This window comes from Peromyscus eremicus, chromosome 3 (assembly GCF_949786415.1).
Source record: "Peromyscus eremicus chromosome 3, PerEre_H2_v1, whole genome shotgun sequence".
Lineage (NCBI taxonomy): Eukaryota > Metazoa > Chordata > Mammalia > Rodentia > Cricetidae > Peromyscus > Peromyscus eremicus.
The window spans coordinates 137,739,880-137,763,239 of NC_081418.1; the positions used below are offsets into that span (position 1 = coordinate 137,739,880).

Below are 23,360 nucleotides of genomic sequence, written 5' to 3' on the forward strand. Positions count from 1 at the left end.
GGCATCCACAAAAGCCAAAGCCCACCCTCTCCTCCTGCACACACACAAAATCACCAACGTCAAAAAAGTATCGGTCTGAATTCACGCAGCTCCAGATAGCTTTGCCGTTCCATGGCCCTTGGAGACTGCTAGTTTCTTTTTATTTCCAGCCCACAAAAGCTATAATCTAAACTGCCAGTCTGGTCATGTGCATTGGCTGTGGTAGGGGATTCTTGGTGATGCCCGGCTTAATCAAATGCAGGAGCTTTATGAGCATAATGTGATCTGAGGCAGAGACACATTGTTGACATTGCCCGGTGAGCAAATTGAAAGGTGATGACGGTTTGTGCTCTGTGCATACTGCAGCCGTAACTGGCCGCCCCGCCCCATGAAAAGTGGTTTGCTTGTGTGGTTTATACAGGAGGCAGCATCAGTTAGTAAGAAGCCATCTCTGTTGAAATCCACTGTCAATCCTACCCCTTTGCAGAACTCTATACTCTTATACTTTCCTTCCATTCGTCTGTACTCTAATACACAGAGACCAGCCTCAAGGACAGTGAAAAACCCTAAGCAGGTTTTTTTGTTTGCTGTTCAGAGACTGCAGTTACCTAACAAAGACGGTAGGGGGCGGTGATGAGTCTCCAAACATAAAGCTGGCTGCTGCAGGACCTGCTTCCTTTTATTTTTTTCCTCAGGAGTTCTCCAGCGGAAGGTCCTCACCCTGTGGTGGGCGGTGCATTGCGGGGTCTATGAGGAGGGGTATGGGAGGGGCATCAAGGTCCTCCCACCTTCTGTCCACCAGTGTCCCGCAATACAGTGGGTCTCCACACCAGACTCCAGGTGATTTGGGAATGCTGAGGATCCTAGTTGCAAATGTGCATTATCAGTTCACACCGGAGGCTGCTTGCGGGAGGCATCACAGGGTGGTGGGCAGCGGGGAACCATGCCGCCTCCCTCGTCCCCGCCCGGAGTCAAAGCCTGGCTTCTTTTTACTCTGGCCCTTGCTCACCTGCTCACCTGCGCATTCTCCTGTTCTGAGTAATTTTCTTCACATACAAACATGTGAAAACAGTTTGGGTTGGAAATAATGTGCTCCCTTAAAAAATGTTTTAAATTATTTTTGTTTAGGGAGAGCAGCTATGTGCCACAGCGTACGCTTGTGTGTGTGTGTGTGTGTGTGTGTGTGTGTGTGTGTGTGTGTGTGTGTGAAGACAATTTCCAGGAAGCACTTTTCTGTTTCCTCTGTGGGTTCACAGGATTGAACTCAGGTCATCAGGCTTGTGAGTCAAGTGTTTTTACCCGCTGAGACATCATGCTGGCCACATACACTCCCCGGGAGCTCCTGCCCACTTTGCCAGTCTGCAAACCAGGAGCCCAAACCATGCCCACTCCCAGAGAGACATGAGGTCAGAATGACAGGCATCCCAGGTCAGGAGCTGATTCTGAGACTGCCTGGAGTTCAAGCTCCTGATGCTGCATGTCCAAAATACAGAGCGTAGCTACATCTTCTCTCCAAGGTCAAGGCCATGCCTTCACTTAGAAAAGGGAGAAGTTGTTTAGTCTTTGGATGGTTTTAGTACACCCTTGCCTAGAAGAAACTCAGCTGGTGGACTAAATGGCTTTAGGGACCCTTCAAAATCCCCAACACCTTTAAGTAAAGGCCGAGGAGAAAGGGAGCAGGAACACGGTAGGTACTTTGGAGTGCTTCTGCAGTGTCTGTGGCAGGGAACCTGGGCCTGCAGGCTGCTACCTGGAGCCCCCACGGTACTGAGTGCTAATGCTTTTCTTCATGTAGCACCTTCATCTTCGAGGTGCAAAGCACTTTGTGAAGGTTAATTAAGTTTCACAGTCCTCATGGGAGGCTGGCAGGATGAGTTATTGCTAACCATACCTCACCTTTGAGTTCTTACAAATGATCCTAGAAAGGCCTGTCAGCCCTAAGCCTGGAACTTACCCTAAAGTCTGGGTTTCTTCACTTCCTTCTCACATAACCCGTCTTTAGCACTCATTTGCCTAATATCACACACACAGACACAGATATGCACACAAATATACACGCATACACACAGAAATACATACACAGAAGCAGAAACACACATGTACATACCCATACTCTCTCTCTCACACACAAACACACACACACAGATACATACAGAATACACACATACACACAGCTATACACATACACAGCTATTCACATACACAGCTATACACATAAATACACACTCATACACACAGACACACATACAGAGAAACACACATGCACATACCCCCACAGATACAGACAGACAGACACACATACACATAGATACACCAGACATACACACTTATATTTGTAGCATGAATTTTAAAGGGTCTTATTAATAAAAACAAACCTGGAGCCAGGTATTGGGGTGGATGCTGGAAGATCAGAGAAGCCGAACAAGCCACAGCCAACTAACCTTGCCAATTCCTCAGCTGATCCTGTTTCCTCAGACTGGATGCCTCAGCTGAACTGTGCTGCTTAAAAGCCTAAAAGCTTAACCAGCCAATTGCTGGTTTTCACGCCTTATATACCTTTCTGCTTTTTGCCATCACTTCCTGGGATTAAAGGCTCTTGTTACCACGCCTGGCTGTTTCCAGTGTGGCCTTGAACTCACAGAGATCTAGATGGAATCTAGATGGAATGCTAGGATTAAAGGTGTGTGTGCCACCATTTTCTGGCCTCTGTATCTAGTGGCTATTCTGTTCTCTGACCCCATATGAGTTTATTAGGGTACACAATATTTTGGGGAACATGATATCACCACATATATTCACACACACACACACACACACACACACACACACACACACACACACCAGTGGTGATCCTACAGGAAGGAATATCTGCCACAAACATCTCGGGGGATACGTTATCCTCTGACTTAAAACTGGGATTTCCATCCTGGCTTCCATAGGACTCACTCTTTCGGACCCTTCACTGATCTTGCAGCATCATCAGTATGTAACAACGACTCCCTCTACCTGTCTATCTTTCCTAGGCTCAGCCAGGAAATTCTGCCACCCTCCTGCCAGCAGAACAGGCAGCTCCCTCCACTTCTGGCCAGGACTCTAAGGTCACAGAGTGACTGCGGGCCAGAGCCCCTGAAGAGACTATGGGATTTCTTTGGTGACACATGGTCTCTTCTTCCCGGTCCATCCTCTCAGTACCCTAGTGGCTTTGGACTTGGTGTTCTGAGAGTCTAATCCCTGGGTGCAGAGCAGAGCTAAAGTCTGAGTTGTTCCTACCCATAGCAGTACTTTAAGAAAGGCTTAGTCGGCGCTGTGATGTTGGAGGTGATGTGAACTCCAAATATTTACTCTGTCAGCCTTTATCCACCTCTCAGGGGCTTACCACTCCCCCACGCATCCTCTTCATCCCATTTCTACTTGCCCCTGGTTGATGTTTAAAGAGTCTGTGGAGTAGCGACTCTCAAATGGGGGTCCCAGGGACTTTACTGAATTAGAATTTATTAACTGCGTTCTGTCTGCTGCTTGTTCTAGGTACTTTCACAGGCAGCATCTTTAACCACAACATTAACATCATTAACTGTCACAATTTCATTCTCAGATGTATAAACTTGGGGATTACTGGTGTGATGTGATTTGGCCAAGGCCAGAAAACTTTTAAATGTCAGAACCAGGCCGCCCAGGTGTTGGTCTAGTGAACCATAATGTGAGCACAGCTGTCTCAACAGCTGGGTTCTCACCTGGGCTGTCACAGTGCCTTCCATGGCACTATCTAGCCATCACAGGGAGTTTTAAAAGGGAGGATATGTGTTAGTGCTCATGGCTGCTGCTGACTCTGTGTGGCTACCTCACCACACTACTTCCTTCTGTCTCGCTGAGAATTCCTGTCCCCCTTTCCTGTCCTCTCCATCTACCTCTTCTCTGTCTCCCCCTCCTCCTCCTGTAGCTTAAATGACTAGCAGCAGATATCAGAGAACAGGACAATTAGACATCATTGGGGATTGAGTGGAGCAGGGAGTGCCTTAGGAATGGTTAGCAGAAGAGCTGTTGGCTAGTTATGACCACTTATTACTACTATCTCAGAAGCATAAATAGAAGAAGGTAAGAAGGTCTACTTTATGGCAATATAAAATTCCACCCAGAAAGAGGATTCAGCACTTGGGAGGCTAAAGTAGGAGGATAGCCCTGAATGTGAGGCCAGCCTGGGCTACACAGCAAGACACTGTCTCAAAACAAACAAACAATACACACACAGAGGGGGGGCAAGTGTGTACGCCCACAAAATTCTAAATATATAAACCTTTATGCACCAAGTAACACAGCAGTAATGTATACAGAAAGGAACTTTTGGGGAAAAAAAAACAAAGAAAATTAGATTTAAAAAATATACTTTTCAAAGCTGAGAAACACCTCAGATTTGACACGTTAGTCAGGCAAAAATGCATTAAGGGCAAGCGGTGAAAGGAGGGGAGCATTTCCAACTATCTAGCAGCAAGCTGAAGAAGTAAATGTAGAATCACGTACCTTAAAAAGAGAATGTGTATTCTTCTCACGGAAGTTATAAAAAATTAATAATGTTTTTGGCTACAGACAAAAGGTTAATAGATTCCAAACCATAAACACTTTCCCAATATATTCTAGATTCTTTTACTATAACACCACAAGACAAGAAATAAAAAGTTGGCATAGCTTAAAAAACATTCTTCTGAGGTTAGGGTACAGCTTTGTAGTAGGGTACTTAGGCAGGATATGCAAAAACCCGGGTTCAATCCCCAATGCCACCACACACACACATACACACACACACACACACACACACACACACACACACACACACACACACAGAGTAAATAAACAACCCACAAAAGCTTGACAGGGGTGGGAAGGAGCTAACTAACAGGGAGGAGGTGAAAGTAATCAATGCATTACATACATAAAATCATCAAAGAAACAAATTTAGTTATTAAAACAACTCTCAGATAAACTAAATCATTAAAACAAGTATCATGGATAGTTTAGCTTATATTCTGAGCAGGAGCTAAATGTGTAATGTCAATAAAACATAGAAGGTCACTGAGTACACCGGATGGCCAAATGGCATCCATTAACATAATGCCAGCAAACACGGCATCTAACAGAATGACACTTAGGGTATTCTCCTGTGTCCAGAGCACAGAGACAAAGGCAGGAGAGGCAGGATTTAACAGCCCTGTCTTTGCAGTGAAAACATCACATAGAGTTTGGAAGTTTTAAGTGACAAAATCCGTCAATTGTCATGTGGCTGCCAATCAAAGCTAATGTAGATTTTTCTGCTGCATGAATAGATATGTGCACCTTCTAGAACAAGAGAGGCACTAGTCAGCTCCGCTCTGCACACATCACACTCATGCACTAGGCATTTGGTCTGGGGCTCCAGTGGCCTGATAAGGGTATTCAGTCTCTTCAAAGAAGCCTGGGGGTGAGAGGCTTACAAAAGAAATTATATGTAAAACAATGTGGGAGGAAGAGAAAGGCGTGTCCTGATCCAAGGCATCCCCCTGAACTTGAAGCCATTCTCAACTTTATGGAGGGCTTTTATGCAGAAGGGCACGGTCATGGGAACACAGATTTCCATGACTCAGAATATTCCAAAGATGACATAACTGCTCATAAAGATGGCCAGTCCCCGGTCACAGAAAGTGTTCTAACCCACTGCTGCAAATATCAGCACAGGTTATCTTTTAAAGATTCATTATTTTTATTCAGGTATGTGTGCACACACATGTACATCACATTCACACAGGTGCCCTAGAAGCTGAGAATTGGATCCTCCGGAACTGGAGTTGCAGGCCATTGTGAACCAGGGTGGTCTTGGTGCAGTGCTCTTAACTGCTAGGCCATCTTTATAATCCCATGGAAAGGAACCTAACACCAGTAAAAAGAAGTGGTTGGATGAGACAAAGCTCCCAACCCCGGAATTCTTCAATTCATTGGAATCTAGTATTCTTTCACTATAGTCTGTTAGCATCTGAGTTTGATATCCAAATGTAAAGTGGGTTGTTACAGGTTTTCAGCATTAACCTCTTGAGTCCAAGAGGTTAATATATTATTGTATTATGGCTAATGTAAAGGTCCGGGCATCCACAACTTAACAGAGACTGTCTGAGCCCCCAGGGAAGCCCATGTAGATCAGGACTACTTACAATCCCTTGTAAAATGGTCAAATGAAGGCACAGGTATCCTAGGAGTTCCAACAAGGCGTCAGTCAGAGAGGGTTGGAAAGATGGGGGGATCCTCTCAGAGAACACTTCAAAGTTCTGTGTTTGTGTGTGTTGTACAGTAAGAGTGGGTTTGAAATCACCGCGGCAAAGACACACAGAGTCAGCAGACACAACAGGTCACCCCTTACTTTGACTGCAGAGTATGGCATGCCTGGCTGGGCTGCTGATCGACACACACAGATCTTTTGGGGGGAGTTTCTGGCCGCCACAGCACTCACAGCTACTGTGGGGCTCCCACAGCTATGCCCAGCCAGAGCCTCTGATAGACTCTTCTGGTGGGAGCTTTTAGCCGCTAAGCCTTTTCTTCATCTCGAGATGCCTCTGGGCTCTTCCAAACCCAGCCCTTTCATCCGTGAAGTAAGCACTTCCTCCTCTCCTCTTCCCACAACTCCTGATCCTAATTACAAGAATAAATAATTCTGTATGTTTATTAGGGCATTGTGGTCCTGGATGCTTTTTGCATTCACTTTCTCCCTGGTCCATCCTGACAGTGCGGGGAAGAATGTCAGGGCAGGAGCTACTTGAAAGGGAGGACCTCAGAGTACTTGCTGGAGGTCTCACTGAGGAGACAAGCCTGTTCTGGAATAAGGGTCCTCTGACCCTTGAGCAGGCTTAGTGACACCTTATTGAAAATAGCACCTCATGTTCCCACCGCCTGAGACTTGGTATGTTCTCCCAGGAACCTTAAGTCCACAGAGTAGTCCAGACGGGTCCCGCATCACTAGTGCCCATTAGGGTCCCGGGGCTTCTTCGCAGTAGAGCCAGCTTTTGCAAAGGAGGGCTAGCATTGGGTACTAGTCAGAGACTGCGTCTGCTCTCATTTCATTTGTCTTAGAATGGTTGTGAAATAAGTTAATTCACCACAAGCAAATTGTCATGTGAGCATGGGAAAACATCAAGAGTATTGGTTTAATCAAGTAAAACTTAGAGCAAAATTAATATAACACATTTAATGGTATCATAGAATTAATGCCCGGCATGGCTATTAGGCGTAGATGGTAAACAGCTTATACGAATGACTCTAATTAGAATTGCTTTAGCAGAGCCAAATCCATTTTTAAGTTGCTCTCGTCCCACTTTATTGGTTCTTTGGTATTTAATACAGTTGCATTTTGCTGTCTGAAGTTTTTCTTGATGCTGTTTGCCATCCCGAGTCTGGGCTGTTTCAAGCGCATAAAGATGGTTCAGGGCTGAAGAGAAAACACCTTGCTTCCTTTGAACTGTGTCTACTCGTGACCTTGAGGTGTTCCTATTTCACAACACAGTCCTTTTCTCCTTACTTTCCCTCCATGATTTTCTTTCTGTTGTGATGGGTTAGCGGAGAGAAAAAGCAACAACCCTCGTATCTTTCATTTCCAAGGAGAGATGTCTTACCCTGCCCGGAGGAAACCTCACATTGCTAGGATGCTGGGCAGATTCACAGACAGCCCTGGACTGTGAATCTGGAGGGACTGGCATCTTCTGCCATAGTGCTCTGAACGCACTGTGCAATTGCTTCTCTGGCTCTCAGGGGAGAGCTGTGAACTGGAATTCAGAGTCTGAGATGATGACCCTGACCATGACTCTTGTTCCAGTTCTTTGCTCCGAGTCCAATGTGTAGTTTCTGAAGAGCCAGAAGGACCCCAGCCAAAATGGCTCATCCTCGTTGCTTAACGTGCACATGTGGTGAAGCACCCCTCCCCAGAAGAGGGAAAGGCAGTGACTGGGCCGTGGCAGAGCCTGGGGCAGTAGAGGAAGCCTGGCCCTAGATCAGAGTCCCAAGTGAATGTGGGATGTGAGGGTAGAGTGATGGAGAGGTCAGGGGAATAGTTATATTCCCATCCTTTAAATTTTGTTCAGATGTCCCCTCAGTAACTTCTTAGAGCTGACAAGGAGGGCTGTTTCCTCCATTAATAATGTACCCACCCATGAAGGTCAGGGTGAGCTTGCCATCTTGGAGTTTAGAGTGGCAAGTGACAATGTGTGTGTGTGTGTGTGTGTGTGTGTGTGTGCATTACACATTCAAAATGGTTCTTGACAGCCACAACGCCAAGCTGGAGTTCTTTCTACAAGATGGGGAAAGTATGGGAAGTGGGGGCCAGAGAGAGAGAGAGAGAGAGAGAGAGAGGTTATGAAAATGCGGTTACCATAGGCTGAAGGGTAGCTTTGTTGGTGAAGTGCTTGCCTTGAAAACACCAGGACCTTAGTTCCATCCTCGAAACTCACATTAAAAAAAAAAAAAAGCCAGGCAGAGTGGCATGTGTTTATTACACTTCTTAGTTCATGTCCTGTGGGGTCTTGGAGTGGGGAGAGGATGCTGAGACACAGAACAGGAACAGGTCACCTCAGTGTCATCACTGGCCGTTAACCAGAGCCACCTGTGTCCTACTGTGCAGCTGTGGCCCTGTGCCTGGGATGACACAGAGGCCCTGTCCTTTGCAGCAGGCCATTGTCCTCATGAAATCTTTGTGAATGGCAGGGACTTGAGCTCACACTCGTACAAGGGTCCTCTGTTGTACAGTGTCAGAGCTGATGTAGAGAAGCAGAGAAGGCATCCAAACTGGAAATGGGATACATCAAGACACTGAGCAGCAAGGAACCCCTACAGGGTGTGATTTCAGACTGTCCACCTACAGAGGCATCAGAGGGTGTAGGGATGGAGAGTGCAGGAGGCCAGGGCTCAGTGCAGAAGTGAAGCAGAGTCCAGGAAGAGAGCTGGGACAGCTTCACTGGGGAGCACATGGGTGGTCCTGCAGTGGTTGGAAGACAGGAGAGGACCCATGATGCCTTTCAGCGGCTGGCCTCTGTGAGCTGCAGCCTTGTCTGGTTAGTCAGCCCTGAAGAACTGATCCTGAAGCCTGGGCTGGCCTGATGTAGACAGTCCCTCAGCTATCCACAGCCCCAGGGACTCATCTCCAGGAACTATGGCTGTGTGATAAGTGGATCTTGGGGAGGACCCTGTCAGCTTCTCTTTTTGCCACTTCTAGGAAAATCGCGGCTTATGATGAAGAAATCCAGCATCTCTATGAGGAGATGGAACAGCAGATCAAAAGCGAAAGGGAGCAGTTCCTCCTAAAAGTGAGTGTTGTACTCCCAGTCCCGGCACTGGGGCATGGCTACTTGGCCTGAGGACTCTGAACACCTTTCCCCATTAATATCCCAGCATGTTCCTTCTTCTTCTGCTTTAATGTTCAAGCCGTTTATCACCTTCAAGCAGAATATATAGTGTACCTATTTGTTTTTATTCTCCATTGTCTGTTTCCTCCTACTAACGTGTTAAGTTTATTTGCTTACTAATCCGGCTTCAACTTCTAGAGCATGCCTGGGATGGTAGGAGATGCCCCCATAGGTGTTTGCTCAGCCAATGTGTGAGTGAGCTAAGGAATGCATGGAAGTGGGGGTGGATGAACTGACAGAAAAGAGGGAAGAAAAGGAGGGAGGGAGCCAGGGATGAGAAGGGATGGATGGATGGATGGAGAAAGATAAAGGGATGGATTGTTGGTGTGTGGATAGAAGAGAAGGAGAAGAAAGGGAAAGCAAGAAGGAAATAGGAAAGGAGGAAGGAAGGAAGGAAGGAAGAGACATGTGATGGATGGATTACAGAGCATACTTTTGCAGCTAAGGCAACCTGGATATTGGGTGTCCCTCAGTTGAGCTCTGTACCTATCTAGCAGACCATCAAAAACATACCAGCTCATTTTATTCCCTGAGCGGCAGCCCCGAGGGAGACCGTTGTTAGAGACCAGGCTGCCCACCCTTTCTTCTTAGACAACTGGAAAATACAATCACCAAGAAAAAACAAGACCACCATCCTCAGCACCGGGAGAGAAAATGTGAAGCTTGTACCCCGTTCCTTGTGCACCCCTGTTCCTAGTGTACCCTGTTCCCAATGTACCCCTGTTCTGGTGCACCCCATTCCTGATGCACCCCTGGTACTAGACTTTTCTAGCCCTTGCCGTTATATTTGGAGGTGAGGACTGGTAAGGTGAGGACCCTCTTCTCTACCAAGCCCAAGCTAAGCAAGATCTGTTTTGGTGCATTCTATTTGAAAAACAAAACCAAAGAACCCAGGGAACGCTGTCTTGCCTCCTGGGACTGTCTCCCTTACTGGGCGAGTTCTCTGCAAAGGGCTGCCGATCTTGGACAGCAGCCTCCCGCTGCCTCTCAGCGCTAAGCCCAGGCTATTGTCTCAGGCTCTTCACTTGATCCAGATTTCAATTTTCCACTGCTTTGGATTATCCACACCACTGCTCCACTTATAATCACAGATGCCATTCACACTGCAGGAAAATCAGAATGCCTTCCAGAAATATCTGGCCAGAGCCCATGGAGGCTTGCCAGTATTTCCAGACCACCCCTATTGTCCTTCAGTGCTTTGAACCCTTCTGACTGTTCCAGTGTTCAGGGAAACTGGATGCGCGTGTGGCAAACAGAATTCACACACGTCCATCAGCAGACCGAAAATAGCTTCCCACAGCAGCAGTCCCCCCACCTCCGCAGTAGGAAAGCCACCCCCTCCATCCCTGTGACAGACTGCAACAGGGAGACATGCTCTGAGGATATTTTATCCCCTCTGCCCAAGTCATGGCTGTAGCTAAGGTAATGCTCCAGCAACAAAGGGTGGGCTCAGGTGTGGGGGGCCTGGGGGTGAGTAGAGGTTGCAGGAAAGAAATGAAGGACAAGTTAGCATCATTTCAGATGATCTGGCTTTGGTGCTATGTCCCCTTCCAGCCTCTCCTTTTGTCCAGAGAGCTTAGTGCTTGCACTTGAGCATTGGCTGTGAACATGAAAACGCCAAGGATGGCCTTGGCAGTGCCAATGAGCCTTTAGACACAGACTTTCACTGGGTCTGGAGTTAGGATAAGGATGCTGCTGTCTGTGACATCATATGAAAGGAGCCTCTGACCAGAGTTTGGATGCTGGTCATACCCATATCAGACATTTGACTATGAGAAAAATACCTACTCATTTGCATCCTCCAACTCCAGACTGGGAGATACCTCTCAATGGTGTCCCAACAGGGTCAATAGCATGCTCCATGGGCCCTGTGGGAATGAGTGCATCAGCACGGGATTCAGAAACCGTTTGCTGTTCCAGCATATTTCATGAGGTGCTTGCTCTGTGAAAAGTAGTTGAGTGAACTAAGTTGGTCCCTTGCAACTGATTTTCTTCAAACAAAGGTGAGGGCAGAGACTGAGTGGACTCCATGCAGGTCATCACAGGTGGTTCAGATGCGGGTGGGCGTGGGTCTTCTTGTATCTCCTCTGCTCATTGATCTGTTTGGACATGACCAGGGGAGCTAGCAGCATCACCAGAGGAAGCATGAGCCTTTGAACAAAGGTTGCCGAAGGCTTGCGAGCTGGGAACAACTGTTTTCTGCCAGATGTGGTAGCCAGGCCCCCATAGTCCTCCAGTGTAGCACCTCATAGCTGGCCCCTCTTGAAGGCGTCTCTCTGCCGTGGCCTATCCTGGGGCGTTCAGTAGCTCCTGATGCAGGTTTTTTCTTTTGTTTTGTTTTTTAGTTTATTCAATAGCTTGTCCCTACCTTTCCATAGATGGGGTGGTGCAGGAAACACAGGGCTGTTGGCATCCACTCTGTTGAAATCCAGAGCGATGAAGCCAGTAAGATGAACAGTGCAGGGACTCAACCCAAGTTCCCTGATTCAAAGCCTCAAAGCCTTCCACCAACCTGGCTCTGCTGGGAATGGTCTGCCTCTGAAACCCCATACTATCCGTGACACTACAGCCAGACATCACATCCGTACCCTCAGAACTTAGTAGCTCTGTGTGGAGACGTCTAGTCTAGGGAGTGAGGGGAAGATGTCGAGTGCAAGACAGAGACATCATGAGGAACATGGCCCAGGAACCCTGAATCATCGTGGATGAGTAGTGAGCACTCAGATCCTCCAAGGAGGCAGGAGTAATGCACTGTGCCCGGAGCTAGTGTGGTTTAAGGGACCAGTGACAGTGTCCAAAGTGACCAGTGACAGTGTGAACTAGAGTCTCCAAGTTGGAGGCCGTCTTAGATATGTATAGATGGGAGGCTGGCCAATGAGTCACACTCAGGCTCCTCCTCTCCCTGTCCCATTCCACCAGTGGCTGTCCTTAGGTCGTTGTTTGGGTGGGAAAGCGTGGTAAGGCACCATCACAAGATGTGGCCACATTCACATTTTCTAATGTATGTCTGAGCACTAGCTTAGTCTCATAGATCCTCAGTGCTGGGGTAAGTGGGTCACTGGAGCCTGGGGTTTCAAGGGATGGGCCTCAAAGTGAAAAGCGATTAAGTGGGCCCAGCTGATGAAGGAGTTCAAGTGCATACTTCCAAGGCTGTAAGTCGGGTGTGCGGGGTGTAGGACCCACTGTCTTCTCTTCTGGCTTGACAGGACACAGAGAGGTTCCAAGCCCGCAGTCGAGAGCTGGAAAAGAAGCTGAGCGCCAAGGAGCAGGAGCTGGAACGTCTCATCCAGAAGCAGAGCAGGGTGGGTTACTGCGCAGACTCCTTGGTCCCTCAGCTCATCCAACTCATCTTTGCCTCTGCCTCACCCCCTCTGCCGTTCCCTCATGGATTTTAAACTTGCCCCAGAAGACCTGTGATTCTGCATGTGTCTTCATTCAAAGTCCCCACAAGGTGGATATATTGACATATGCATGTAATCACACCACTGGGTAGACTGAGGCAGGAGGATTCTGAATTCCAGGACTGCCTCATGGACCTAGTTCAAAGTGCAGCCTGGGCTTTATAGTGAGACCCTGTCTCAAATGCTAAAACTACTTTAAGCATTTTAAAATTTAATTTTAAAACCAAGTCACAGAAGACCCTAGATAAAGCCACAATTGTGTGTTTAACCTAGAAAAGTCCCCATGAGTCACCCAACCCCCAGGGATCTGAGGGCAGTTTCACATAATTATACCCAAAGGTCATTATGGATGCTAAACCTTGAAGTTGGATCAGGCATCCTGCAGAAGAAAGGAGGGACCCAGGGGAGTGCAGAGACACTTGTGGGACACTGATACTTAAGGGGAAGGGCAGACATAGTTATCCTCTTTGGCATAGCTGTGGATAACCCCAGCTGGAAAAGGCTCTTCAAAGAATTGCCCGCATGCCTGGACAGGGTCCATGACCTCCTCTGGGACACAGCTAGATGCGAACACCAGTCACTCCCCTCTCCATGCCTGAGCAGAGAAACAGACTGGGTGGCATGCTCTACAAGGTGGCAGCTGTACCTAGAGCTCAGGACACTTGGCTCACAGTACCAGGTAGCCAGGTCCAGTGTCTTGCTCAGCAGCCTCCTCAGGAAAGCAAGACCTCTTGGGAGTGTGGGGAGGGGTGGGGGAAGGGATGTAGCACTGGCCTCCAGTCTCAGTTTGCTTGGTCCTGGAAGAAATCCAGCCCTGGACAGACCGACACATGGCTTTCCTAGGAACAGAGAAGACTATTTTTAGCAACATGCAAACACGAGCTTGAAGAACCCCCCTGCTGAGGCCAGGGCTGCTGCCCCTGCTGATCGCTAAGCTTTAGGTCTAAAGCCTCTTTCTCCTTTGTAGCAAGAGGCTGCAAACCCTGGAAACTGCCTGCCGCCTTTCCGTTCTCCATCCACAGTCATACCTTGGCTCACTCCTCCTTCGCTTCCTCTCTGCTATGTATTAAGTTCATAGCAATTAAATTCATCCCTCCAATGAATGATTGCCACTCCATTTAATTACTGCACGCTTGCCTGATAACACAGGAGCCTCGTGAGAGGCTTACGACATTCCTTGTTGCAGCTCTTCTCCCCTCACTGGCCACATTCATGAAACTAAATTTATTATGATCTATTTGCCTTGGTGTGCCGCTTAGTCTGGAGAGGTTTGGAAGCCCCACAAAGCCTACTCACCAGCCAAGAAGAGCTGAAGTTATCAAAATGTACACTTTTTTTTTCAGTAGCTTTAGGGATGCAAGAAAAGTCATGGGGTCCGTTTGACCTGGTTTGAGTCTTTCTTCGCAATCTCCAAGGTCCGTGGGACTCAGGCAAAGCTGTCTCTTAGATGAAGGGGGAACTGGGCTGCTGTAGCTGAGGGGAGAAAGGAAATTGATAAATTTCCTACCTGTGGTCACTACAGGGAAGGTGGCTTTATGATGAACAGCCACTGAACTGTTCTCTGTTCCCATAGGGACCAAGGCAAAGACATTGGCTTGGAGGACAAAAGGGATATTTAGATGAAGTCTCCTGCCCATGGTGCCTTTGGGAAGGAAGACACAGGTCACCTGTGAGATTTTCATTGCTAGCAATCCTATAGAACCAGGCCACCCCAGGCCCATCTAGCAGTCCCATGTGGAGACTGGAAGGACAGAATGAATGTGCTATGAAAGTCACTCCTGCCTGCAGAAGTGTCTACATGGGAGTGATGGAACAGAGCAGTGCTAGCTTGGGCTTGAGGGCAGTGTGGCGCTGAGCCAGCCCTGGCCCTGGCCCTGTTCATCCTTCCTCTCTGTCCCCTTTGTAGCTGGAAGGCCAGTGCACAGCTCTACACAGTGACAAACAAGAAACCAAGGCTGAGAACACTAAGCTGAGACTCACTAACCAGGAGCTGGCCCGAGAGTTGGAGCGCACCTCCCAAGAACTCCAGGAGGCACAGCAGCAGCTGGAGAGCCTCCAGAGAGAGGCCTGTGAGCTGCAGCAGGAGAAGGAGATGTGAGTTCAGCCCCAGATACTGCAGGCTGCTCTGCTCTGTGCTGGGGACCAGGATCTTTCTTCCCCAAACCCTATTTCCTGCCCGGTGTGTGAGGTGGAGTTAGCATCCTTATTCCCTGAGATTCCTTTCTCTCCCTCTCCTTCTCTCCTTCCTTTCTTAACCAGAGTCTTACTATAGAGCCCAGATTGCCCTTGACCTTATAATTCTCCTGCCTCAGCCTCTTGAGTTCTGGGGTGACAGGCCTGACCCCCCCCCTCTCCTGATGCTCCTTGAGACTTCTAACCCTCCTCAAGGATCTGAGACTACGAAGCAAAGCAGTGCTGTGCTAGGTGTGGCCAGAAGTTCACAAGAAATAGCTCTTGACTTGACCTAATTGCTTTCTGTTGCTGTGCTAAAACACTGACCAAAACCAGCCTGGGAGTAGAAAGGGTTTATTTGGCTTACAGGTTACAGAACCCTGGAGGTGGGAACTGAACCATAGAACATGGGAGAATGCTGCTTCCTGGCTCGTTTTCCAGCTCAGGGTCAACATGTTTCTTAAAGAGCCCAGGCCCATCTGCTAGGAGTGATACCGCCCGCAGTGGGCTGCACCCTCATACATCTATTAGTAATCAAGAAAATGGCCCACAAACATGCCCATGGGCCAATCTATGGAAGCAATTCTTCAACTAAAGTCCCTTCCTCCTAGGTATGTCAAAGTGACAACCAGGATTAGTCATCACAGTCCTGGTCTTGGGAAATGTATTCTGCAGATAGAAAGACCAGCTATTCTACCCACACATAACAAGGTAGCCTGAGCAAAGGCAGAAAGAACAGAGGGCCCTTGGTACCCATTGAAGGCTAAAGACCAGGAGCCTCAGGTATATGAGAGTGGAAAGGCTTTCGAGGTCAGCTGATAATGTGACTGGTGTATGACAGGGCTCTAGAATCATGTCTCAATCCTTAGCCATTTTTTTTTCCTAGCAGTATTTCTCTGAGAAGACTGTCTGAGCCCACAAGGGAACCCCACCTCTCTCAAAGTTTGGCTTCCCGTTCACTGCTCTTAGTACCCAGCCATTGTGCTTAGGCAGCTAGACAGAGACAGAGCCATGCCTGAAAACAAATCCAGTGGGTCCCCTACAGCTGGAGGGGATGATGCCAAAGTAGCCCTTCACCTTCAGGGACATTAGATTTTTTTTAGAGCAAAGGACTCTGAGACCAGGCAAAGGGACCCGTTTATTTGGTCATTCATTTATCTACATACTCATTGATATCCTCACCTGACAAATGGTCATTGCAAATCATTCCACACTAGGTACCTTGGGCCTTCAACACATCTCACCAAGGTCAAGAACTTGCCCTCCTCTTGTTTGATCACACCGTGTCCTTATGCGGCTGGTGTATTGTCAGTCTGATTGATGGGCAAGCAAAGCAAATCCCCAGATGTTAAATGCTACACATACCCTCCTAACACCCCAGAGGATAATAAACCTTCCAGATACACTGTTCACAGCTAGGACCAAGACTCATCTCATTTACTTGCTCTTCACTAATTCACTTATGAACACATCCATTCTGCCAGGGGCCATTGTGTGTTTGAAAGACACCATGGGTACCAGTGGTCTGATTTCAGGGCATGGGATGATGGGCTGACCAGCACTAAAGGCTCTGCGCATCCTAAGTGCCTTTGTTCAGGATGAAAGCCCTCACTTTATCTGAGTGCCATCAAGATTCTGGTTCATGGAGTACATCCAAGATGCCCCCACAGTTCTGCTCCCGTGTGGAGTCAGAACCATTTGGGATGAATTGTCTGGATGAGAGAGACAAAATGTGTTTGGCCTGGGAATGTCACCCTAGTAAGGTATCTCAGATTGTAAGATAAATAAATGACTCCCAATGCCAGTGCTTCGGAATGCGAGTCAGGGGGACCATGCCTTTCGTCACAAACAGGTTGAGTCAGTTCTTCCTGTCTGAGAGTAGGGTGCCAAGGCACAGGCACCTGACTTTATGACGGAATTAGGGATTCAGGCACTTCAGATCCAACCAAGCTCTCAAAACTGCCAACCACTGCAGGCAGAAACATTCAGACAGTGAAGGGAAGCAAACACTTTGGGGGAGCCTCGCGGCTCAGCACAGGGAGTCGGAGCCTTCACGTGCCTTATCTTCATTAACAAAGCCAGAGATGCATCTCTGAAAAGAGGGAGGCAAGGGCGTGAGGAGGAAATGAGAATCCGGAAGCTCATGTGTAGGAGCTTGGAGTGTCTTATGGATGTGATGGGCCCAAGAGAGCCCCACCCCCACCCCAGAGAACCAGGGGAGAGAGCAAAAGCCCTGACTCATTTTCTGGAGAATGGAGACTCAGACCAACACCAGTGACTGCACCGTGGAGCTCCCATTCACTACCTCCATTTTTACACAGGACAACCAGAGGCTCAGAGAAGCCACACAGCCAGCTGAGATTAGGCCAGGGTCCAAACCTCCTTCTCCCAGTGTTCCTGGGTGTCTTGTGGCATGGTGTTGCTTCAGAGTTGCTGGGAGGGGAGAAGGAGGAGACAGGGAGTAAACAGACTTGATTGTTTATCAGCAAGCATTCCAAATGGACAAAATTAATTTTCCCTCTCTCTGAAAACATTGAAGGCAGGAAGACTAGATTTGAGGATGAGATTAAAAAAAAAAACCCTCAAGCAGCAAGATAACACAAAAATGAAGGCCAGCCCAAAGCTGCACCTCTGAGCTGATTTTTAATTAACTTTTATCTTGAAGATATAGTTTAAGACAAGATACAAAAGAATGACTCCCCATGAGAAGTCTGTCTCCTCCCATGACCCCTGTCTCCTGTGGATCCTGGAGTCTGTTATGCATGTGCAAATACATCCTCATGTGTACACACACACACACACATACACATACACACACGCACATGCACACACATATACACATGCATACACAAAAATGCACATGCATATATACATGCACACACTCATAAGCACGCATGTATACACATGCACACACAAATGCATGCACATAAACACATACATAAGCACACACTGACACACATACAAATACACACATACACACACACACATATGCACACAAACACTCTCCTTTAGAGACTGGCAGCCAGCCAGACATACGGGTTTGTTTTGCCTTTTTCATTGAACAACATACTTTGCAGAATGTTTCATAGCTCATCTCTTTCCTAAAAACAAAGCCACAGCAACTCCCTGAGGGAAACTATGAACTTCTTGTCAAGGACTATAACAAAAGGCAGCTGGTCCTCTCCTTCCCAGTCTGTTGCCACCCAGGGCGAGGTGACCTCTAGTTCAGAGGGACTCAAAAGGTTAGCCAGTCAAATCTCTAAGAGCTGCTGTTTAGTGATGTCCTTTGGCTATCACACAAAAACTGTATAGCTGGATATATCCATATGTGTGTGTATATGTATATACTGACCACCACAGATGTGTGTTCACTTGACAGACAGATGAGCGTGTATTTGCATAAGTATGCCGTGTGTGTGTGTGTGTGTGTGTGTGTGTGTGTGTGTGTGTGTGTGTCCTGTTGTCATACACAGAGGCAGAGAAGACCCACATAGCATGAGACTTATGAACTGCTTTCTCAGTCAAACATTGAAGACACAGACCTCGGCTCTGCAGTGAGTTCCTGCCCTTAGCAGGGGACAACTTCTCGGCTGCCCCTGCCAGGCAGGAGTAGGAGCCAGGTAGGAGAGCCCCTGAGCTGGGCACAGGCCTCTTCAGCAGCCAGGACCCAGACAGGAGCAGGCAAGGCTGTATGTGTTGTGCTAATCAGAACAGAGTCCCAGACAGGGGCTCAGGGACCCAGTTTGTATAATGGGAAATACACTGTTTTCCCTGAAGTTGAAATTAAATATAATTGGTAATAAAATGTGAGGAATTCACATCTCTGCAGGAGCCGGCAGAGTTGTGTTGCTTAATTAGGATTGTCTGAGGTGAACTTAGAATTTGATTCAGTCTGTTATGGTCGTCAAGCGACTTTGTGATGATTCTGTAAGGAAGAAGAAGGGAAAAACACCGATGACGCCTAAGGACTGAAGCTATTAGGCACTTAGTGGGAGGGTCCCCAGGCTGAAGCTGATGTCAACCGCTCAGTCATGACATTGAAGGGTGGCAGAGGGGTGGCGGTCCTCACAGCCCAGTGAGCACAGTCAGACGGAAAGTGACCAGTCCATCAGCTGTTGGGTGCTTTCTGCCAGAGAACCACACTGCTGTGGAAATGGGAACGCCGGGGCCTTGGTGGTGAGACTGGAGAGTTGCTTGAATTCTGTGCTGAGGTTCAGAGCACAGAGGCAAGACGAGGCACAGCTGTGAACTTCAGTCCAGTGCTGCCCACTTGTGTTGTTTCCTCTGCTCCCTCTCCCATCTCCCTTCCTCCTATCTCCCTCCCTTCCCTCCTGTCTCCCTTCCTCCTTGCCTTCCCTCCTTCCTCCCTTCTTTCCTCTCCGAAATGCTGCTGTTTACTCGTATGGTGGTAGCAGAGACCCCTCCTCCCTTCTCCATGCCCACCACTCACCTGGCTGTGTCTGCCTCCTCCTCAGGGAAGTGTACCGAGTGACAGAGAGTCTGCAGCGGGAGAAGTCGGGCCTCCTGAAGCAGCTGGATTTCCTGAGGTGGGTCTCTCCAGGACTTCTTCCTTGCCTGTGCTCTGGAACAACACTGATACCAAGTGTAGCAGTACTTTCTCATCGGAACTGCCAGCCCACAAATAACGACACAGAGACTTATAATTAATTATAAAAGCTCACCCTTAGTTTAGGCTTGTTCCTAACTGGTTCTTATAACTTAAATTAACCCATATATTTTATCTGTGTTCTTCCATGAGGCTCGTGACCTCATCTCTTTACTGCTTATCCTGCTTCCTCTGCATCTGGCTGGTGACCCCCCTTCCTTCTTCCCAGAGTTCTCTCTGCTTGGAAGTCCTGCCTATACTCTCCTGCCTAGCTATTAGTCGTTCAGCTTTTTATTACACCAGTCACAGAAATACATCTTCACACACTGTACAAATACCCCACAACAACCAAGAGGGCTCACTTTTCCCCCATCACTAGCATATGGTTTGGACTGCTGAGTGCTACCCACTGGGAGACATGTGGTCATCTACTCACATGCCCACCTTCCTCTTTGTGACAGGCTTTGCCTCATCCTTGGTGTCCTTGTAGGACAGTTCATGACCCTTGGTTGAGAAGGAGTAGGTCTGGATGGACAGCTACTCTATGGCCAGCGTACAATCTCACCTCCAACGAAAACGTCAAGTCTCTCAGGTAGTGGTGAATTCTGGAATCAACCAAGAGCATCTTGGTGTTAGAGAAATAAAATCCGTGTCTGGCTGACTCTTACCTCAGCCGTGGGATGAGTAAATGCATCACACACAGGGCTATGAAAGGAGTTTCCCAGTTCTAAAACCCACTGAAATGAGCTCAGAGTTCACTGGTCTAGAAAAAGTTTCCTACCAAGCGAAGCAAACATGGAAGTGGGAAGGGGGAAGTTTTAGGTTTGTCTAGGTTTCCTATAGGCTGTTCCTGCCATCTGCTGATGACGTCATGGGGAAAAGTGATGATAGAGGGCTTGGGGTCCTATTGTTAAAGTGCAAGTGGTTTTGAGTCACTTCTGGGTATGTATGAAATGTCGTGTCCAAAGAGACCAAAGAGAATGAATAGGAAGGAATGGGCATAGCTCTCTACACACATTCATGAGTCTTTCTCTTGGAGATCAGCTTTTGTGAGGTTCAGATGCACATGCCTGAAGGAAGCCATTCTGTGCTATCACATGGTTACTATAATTAAGCAAAGATGAAGAAGAGGACATGACAGATTTCCTCATCCAGGAAATCACCAAGAATTCGGGGAGGGTGGTAAGAGGTGAAATAGGGGGACAGTGGAATGTGGAGTGGTAGTGAGATAAGGACCATGGCTGGAGTGTGAGACATGACTTCCTAAACTCCTGCTCCTGTTCCCGCACAGAATGTATAAACAAAACAGAAAACAACACTTCATACTTTGCCAGGAAGGGGTGAGATTGAAGGCTTTCTAAACCCTCATTCAAGCGGCCAGCTTACTGCTTAGCCAGCGCGAGGGTCCTTCAGACATGAGCAGCTCACTTTGCCATGGTCAGGGTTTACCTTCCATTCTTCTTCCCCAGACTTGTCCCAAAGGCCTGGCTGTCATTGAAAACAATAAGACACACCGCCAGTGTTCTCTTCAAGAAAGATGGCTTTGCAGGTACCACATCTTGATTGTCATTCCCTGGGACAGCCTGAAATCTGATCCCAGAGGGCACAGGGCACTTAACAAAGTGCTCGGTCCACAGTCACACCAGGCAGATCACTGTATTATGATAACTAGTGCTTGGCCACTGCTGAGCCCGCTCTCCCCCTTCAGAAGTATGGACCAGTCCATGGCCATCTGCACAAATTGATGCAGGATCACAGACCTGAGCTGAGCTGAGGGAGGGGACCCTCCTCCCTCTTACATCAAAGGAAGAACCTGTAGCTGGAGTTTTCTCTAGTCCTGCCCAGCACCACGGACCCCACAACCACTTATAAAATAATCACTCAGAAACTTACATTAATTAAACTGCTGGGCCATTAGCTCAGGCCTACCACTGACTAGCTCTTACACTTAACTCAGCCCATTTCTGTTAATTTATATGTTGCCATGTGTTCTGTGGCTTTACCTGTTGCCTTTGCATGTTGCTCCCTGGACGGCAGGCTGGCGTTTCCTCCATTCCGCCTTCCTGTTCCCCCAATTCTCCTCTCTGCTAGTCCTGCCTATACTTCCTGCCTGACTACTGGCCAATCAGCGTTTATTTATCAATCAATTATAGCAACATATTTTTACAACATACAGGACATCCCACAGCAAGAACCTTCCAGTTATTTGTGTCTAGTGCACCTCACAAACCCCCCACATCCTGTTCTGTTCTCTTACCCACTCTGAGCTTTCACTAAACCTTTAGGAACCTTCCACTTTCCACCTTCCCACTTGGTCTCCTGCTTCAGAAATAGCCAGAAGGAGTTGACTGAGCTTGCTCCATGTTGCCAGCACCCATGTCTCTAACTCTGTGGAGGTGGTGTGAGCTCCCAGTGCTCCTAGCAAAGGCTGCCGCCGTGTCATTACTGTACCCAGCTGGAGTTCTCAAATGGGTCCATCCTGCCTTGATCTGTTGGCTTTCACACTGTCTGCCGTTCTTAATGCTCCAGTCTGGCTTTCTCACCCGCAGTTCCACCCAAGCTGTCTTTGCCCATGCCACCAATGACTTCAACTTCTTCAAAAATATCAGTCCATTCTCAGGGCCGCACCTTTGTCACTGACAGTCTCAGCAGAACTTCCAAGGGGATCCCCTCAGTGCTGGAATCAGACCATGACACCCTCTGCCAGACATCCCCCCCCCTACCGCACACAACCAATCCATGGCTTCATGTCTTGTTTGGAGTGACTATCAAAGCTTTTACTGTGGTCCAGGAGGCTGTGGTTAGTCAGGTCTTGATCCACCCACTGTTCTTCGACTGCATCTCTTCAGGTGCCCTGTGTCCCTCTCTCCTGTTTCTCCCACACATGAGTTTATCACAATCAAGCCTTTGCCCTGCTCAACCCTCTGCCCAAATATTCCTTCCCCAGACACCTGCCCAGCTCTCCTACCCTTGCTAGGGGTTGTCAGATGCTGCCTCACCGGCCAGGGCTTCCCCGACCATCCCGATTGAAATCCTTGACACTCTCTGCTTCCCCTTTCCCCATGTTCCCACTTTGGTTTCCCAGTAGTGCTCACCCCCATCCTAACACAAGCTTCCTGAGGCCAGAACTTTGTGGCTGTTCACCTCTGCATCCTTGATGCTGAACAAAGTTTGGTAAGCAACTCATATTCCACCTGTGTTCGAGAACAGATGAACTGGGCAGAGAAGGAGCCCACTGGAAGGGGGACATGCCATCCTGCCCTCAAGTGATGGTGGCTGAGTGTTCACGGGCAGTGTGTGTCACAAGACCACTCAGTCTTATCCCCCTGCCTCTGAGCTGATTTACACGTGAACTCTCTTCTGTCCATAGCCACATCCCTGGGCTTTCCATATCAGGCTTTCTCCTGCACCCATCTGGCTGGCTAATGGATGCCCCTAGATCTGTCAACCGCAGAGTCCATGTTTGAATAGCTTTCCTTTACTATCCACAGGGAAAGGAACAAACATCTCCGGGATGAACGGGACATAAGTTTTCAGGTAATTGGTTGACCAGTGCTCTCTTAGGACTGGGGCAGAGTTAGACGAGACCCAGGACTAATCTGATCCATGCCAGGACTGATCAAGACTGTCCTGACACTATGGTGTGTTAGGTCCTTTCTATGTGGGCAGGATGAAAGTGTAAGATATTATTCAAGCAATATAGAGGTAATCACACACGGATTTTCCATAGAGGAAATGGAACAATCAGACTCATATGTTTAGAAGAACCACACATTTCTTGGATGCAAAAGTAAC

At 48.1% G+C, this 23,360-nt stretch overlaps 1 protein-coding gene across 1 annotated transcript in view; it reads left to right on the forward strand.

The window, feature by feature from the left end:
- The window catches only part of Cracr2a (calcium release activated channel regulator 2A), a 71,050-nt gene that overhangs the window by 15,643 nt on the left and 32,047 nt on the right, over positions 1 to 23,360 (forward strand). Inside the window, exons 5-9 of the mRNA XM_059256914.1 lie at positions 9,197 to 9,287; positions 12,593 to 12,688; positions 14,694 to 14,881; positions 19,435 to 19,506; positions 23,057 to 23,102. Coding sequence (XP_059112897.1) covers positions 9,197 to 9,287; positions 12,593 to 12,688; positions 14,694 to 14,881; positions 19,435 to 19,506; positions 23,057 to 23,102 — 493 coding nt within the window. The remainder of the gene's footprint in view (positions 1 to 9,196; positions 9,288 to 12,592; positions 12,689 to 14,693; positions 14,882 to 19,434; positions 19,507 to 23,056; positions 23,103 to 23,360) is intronic.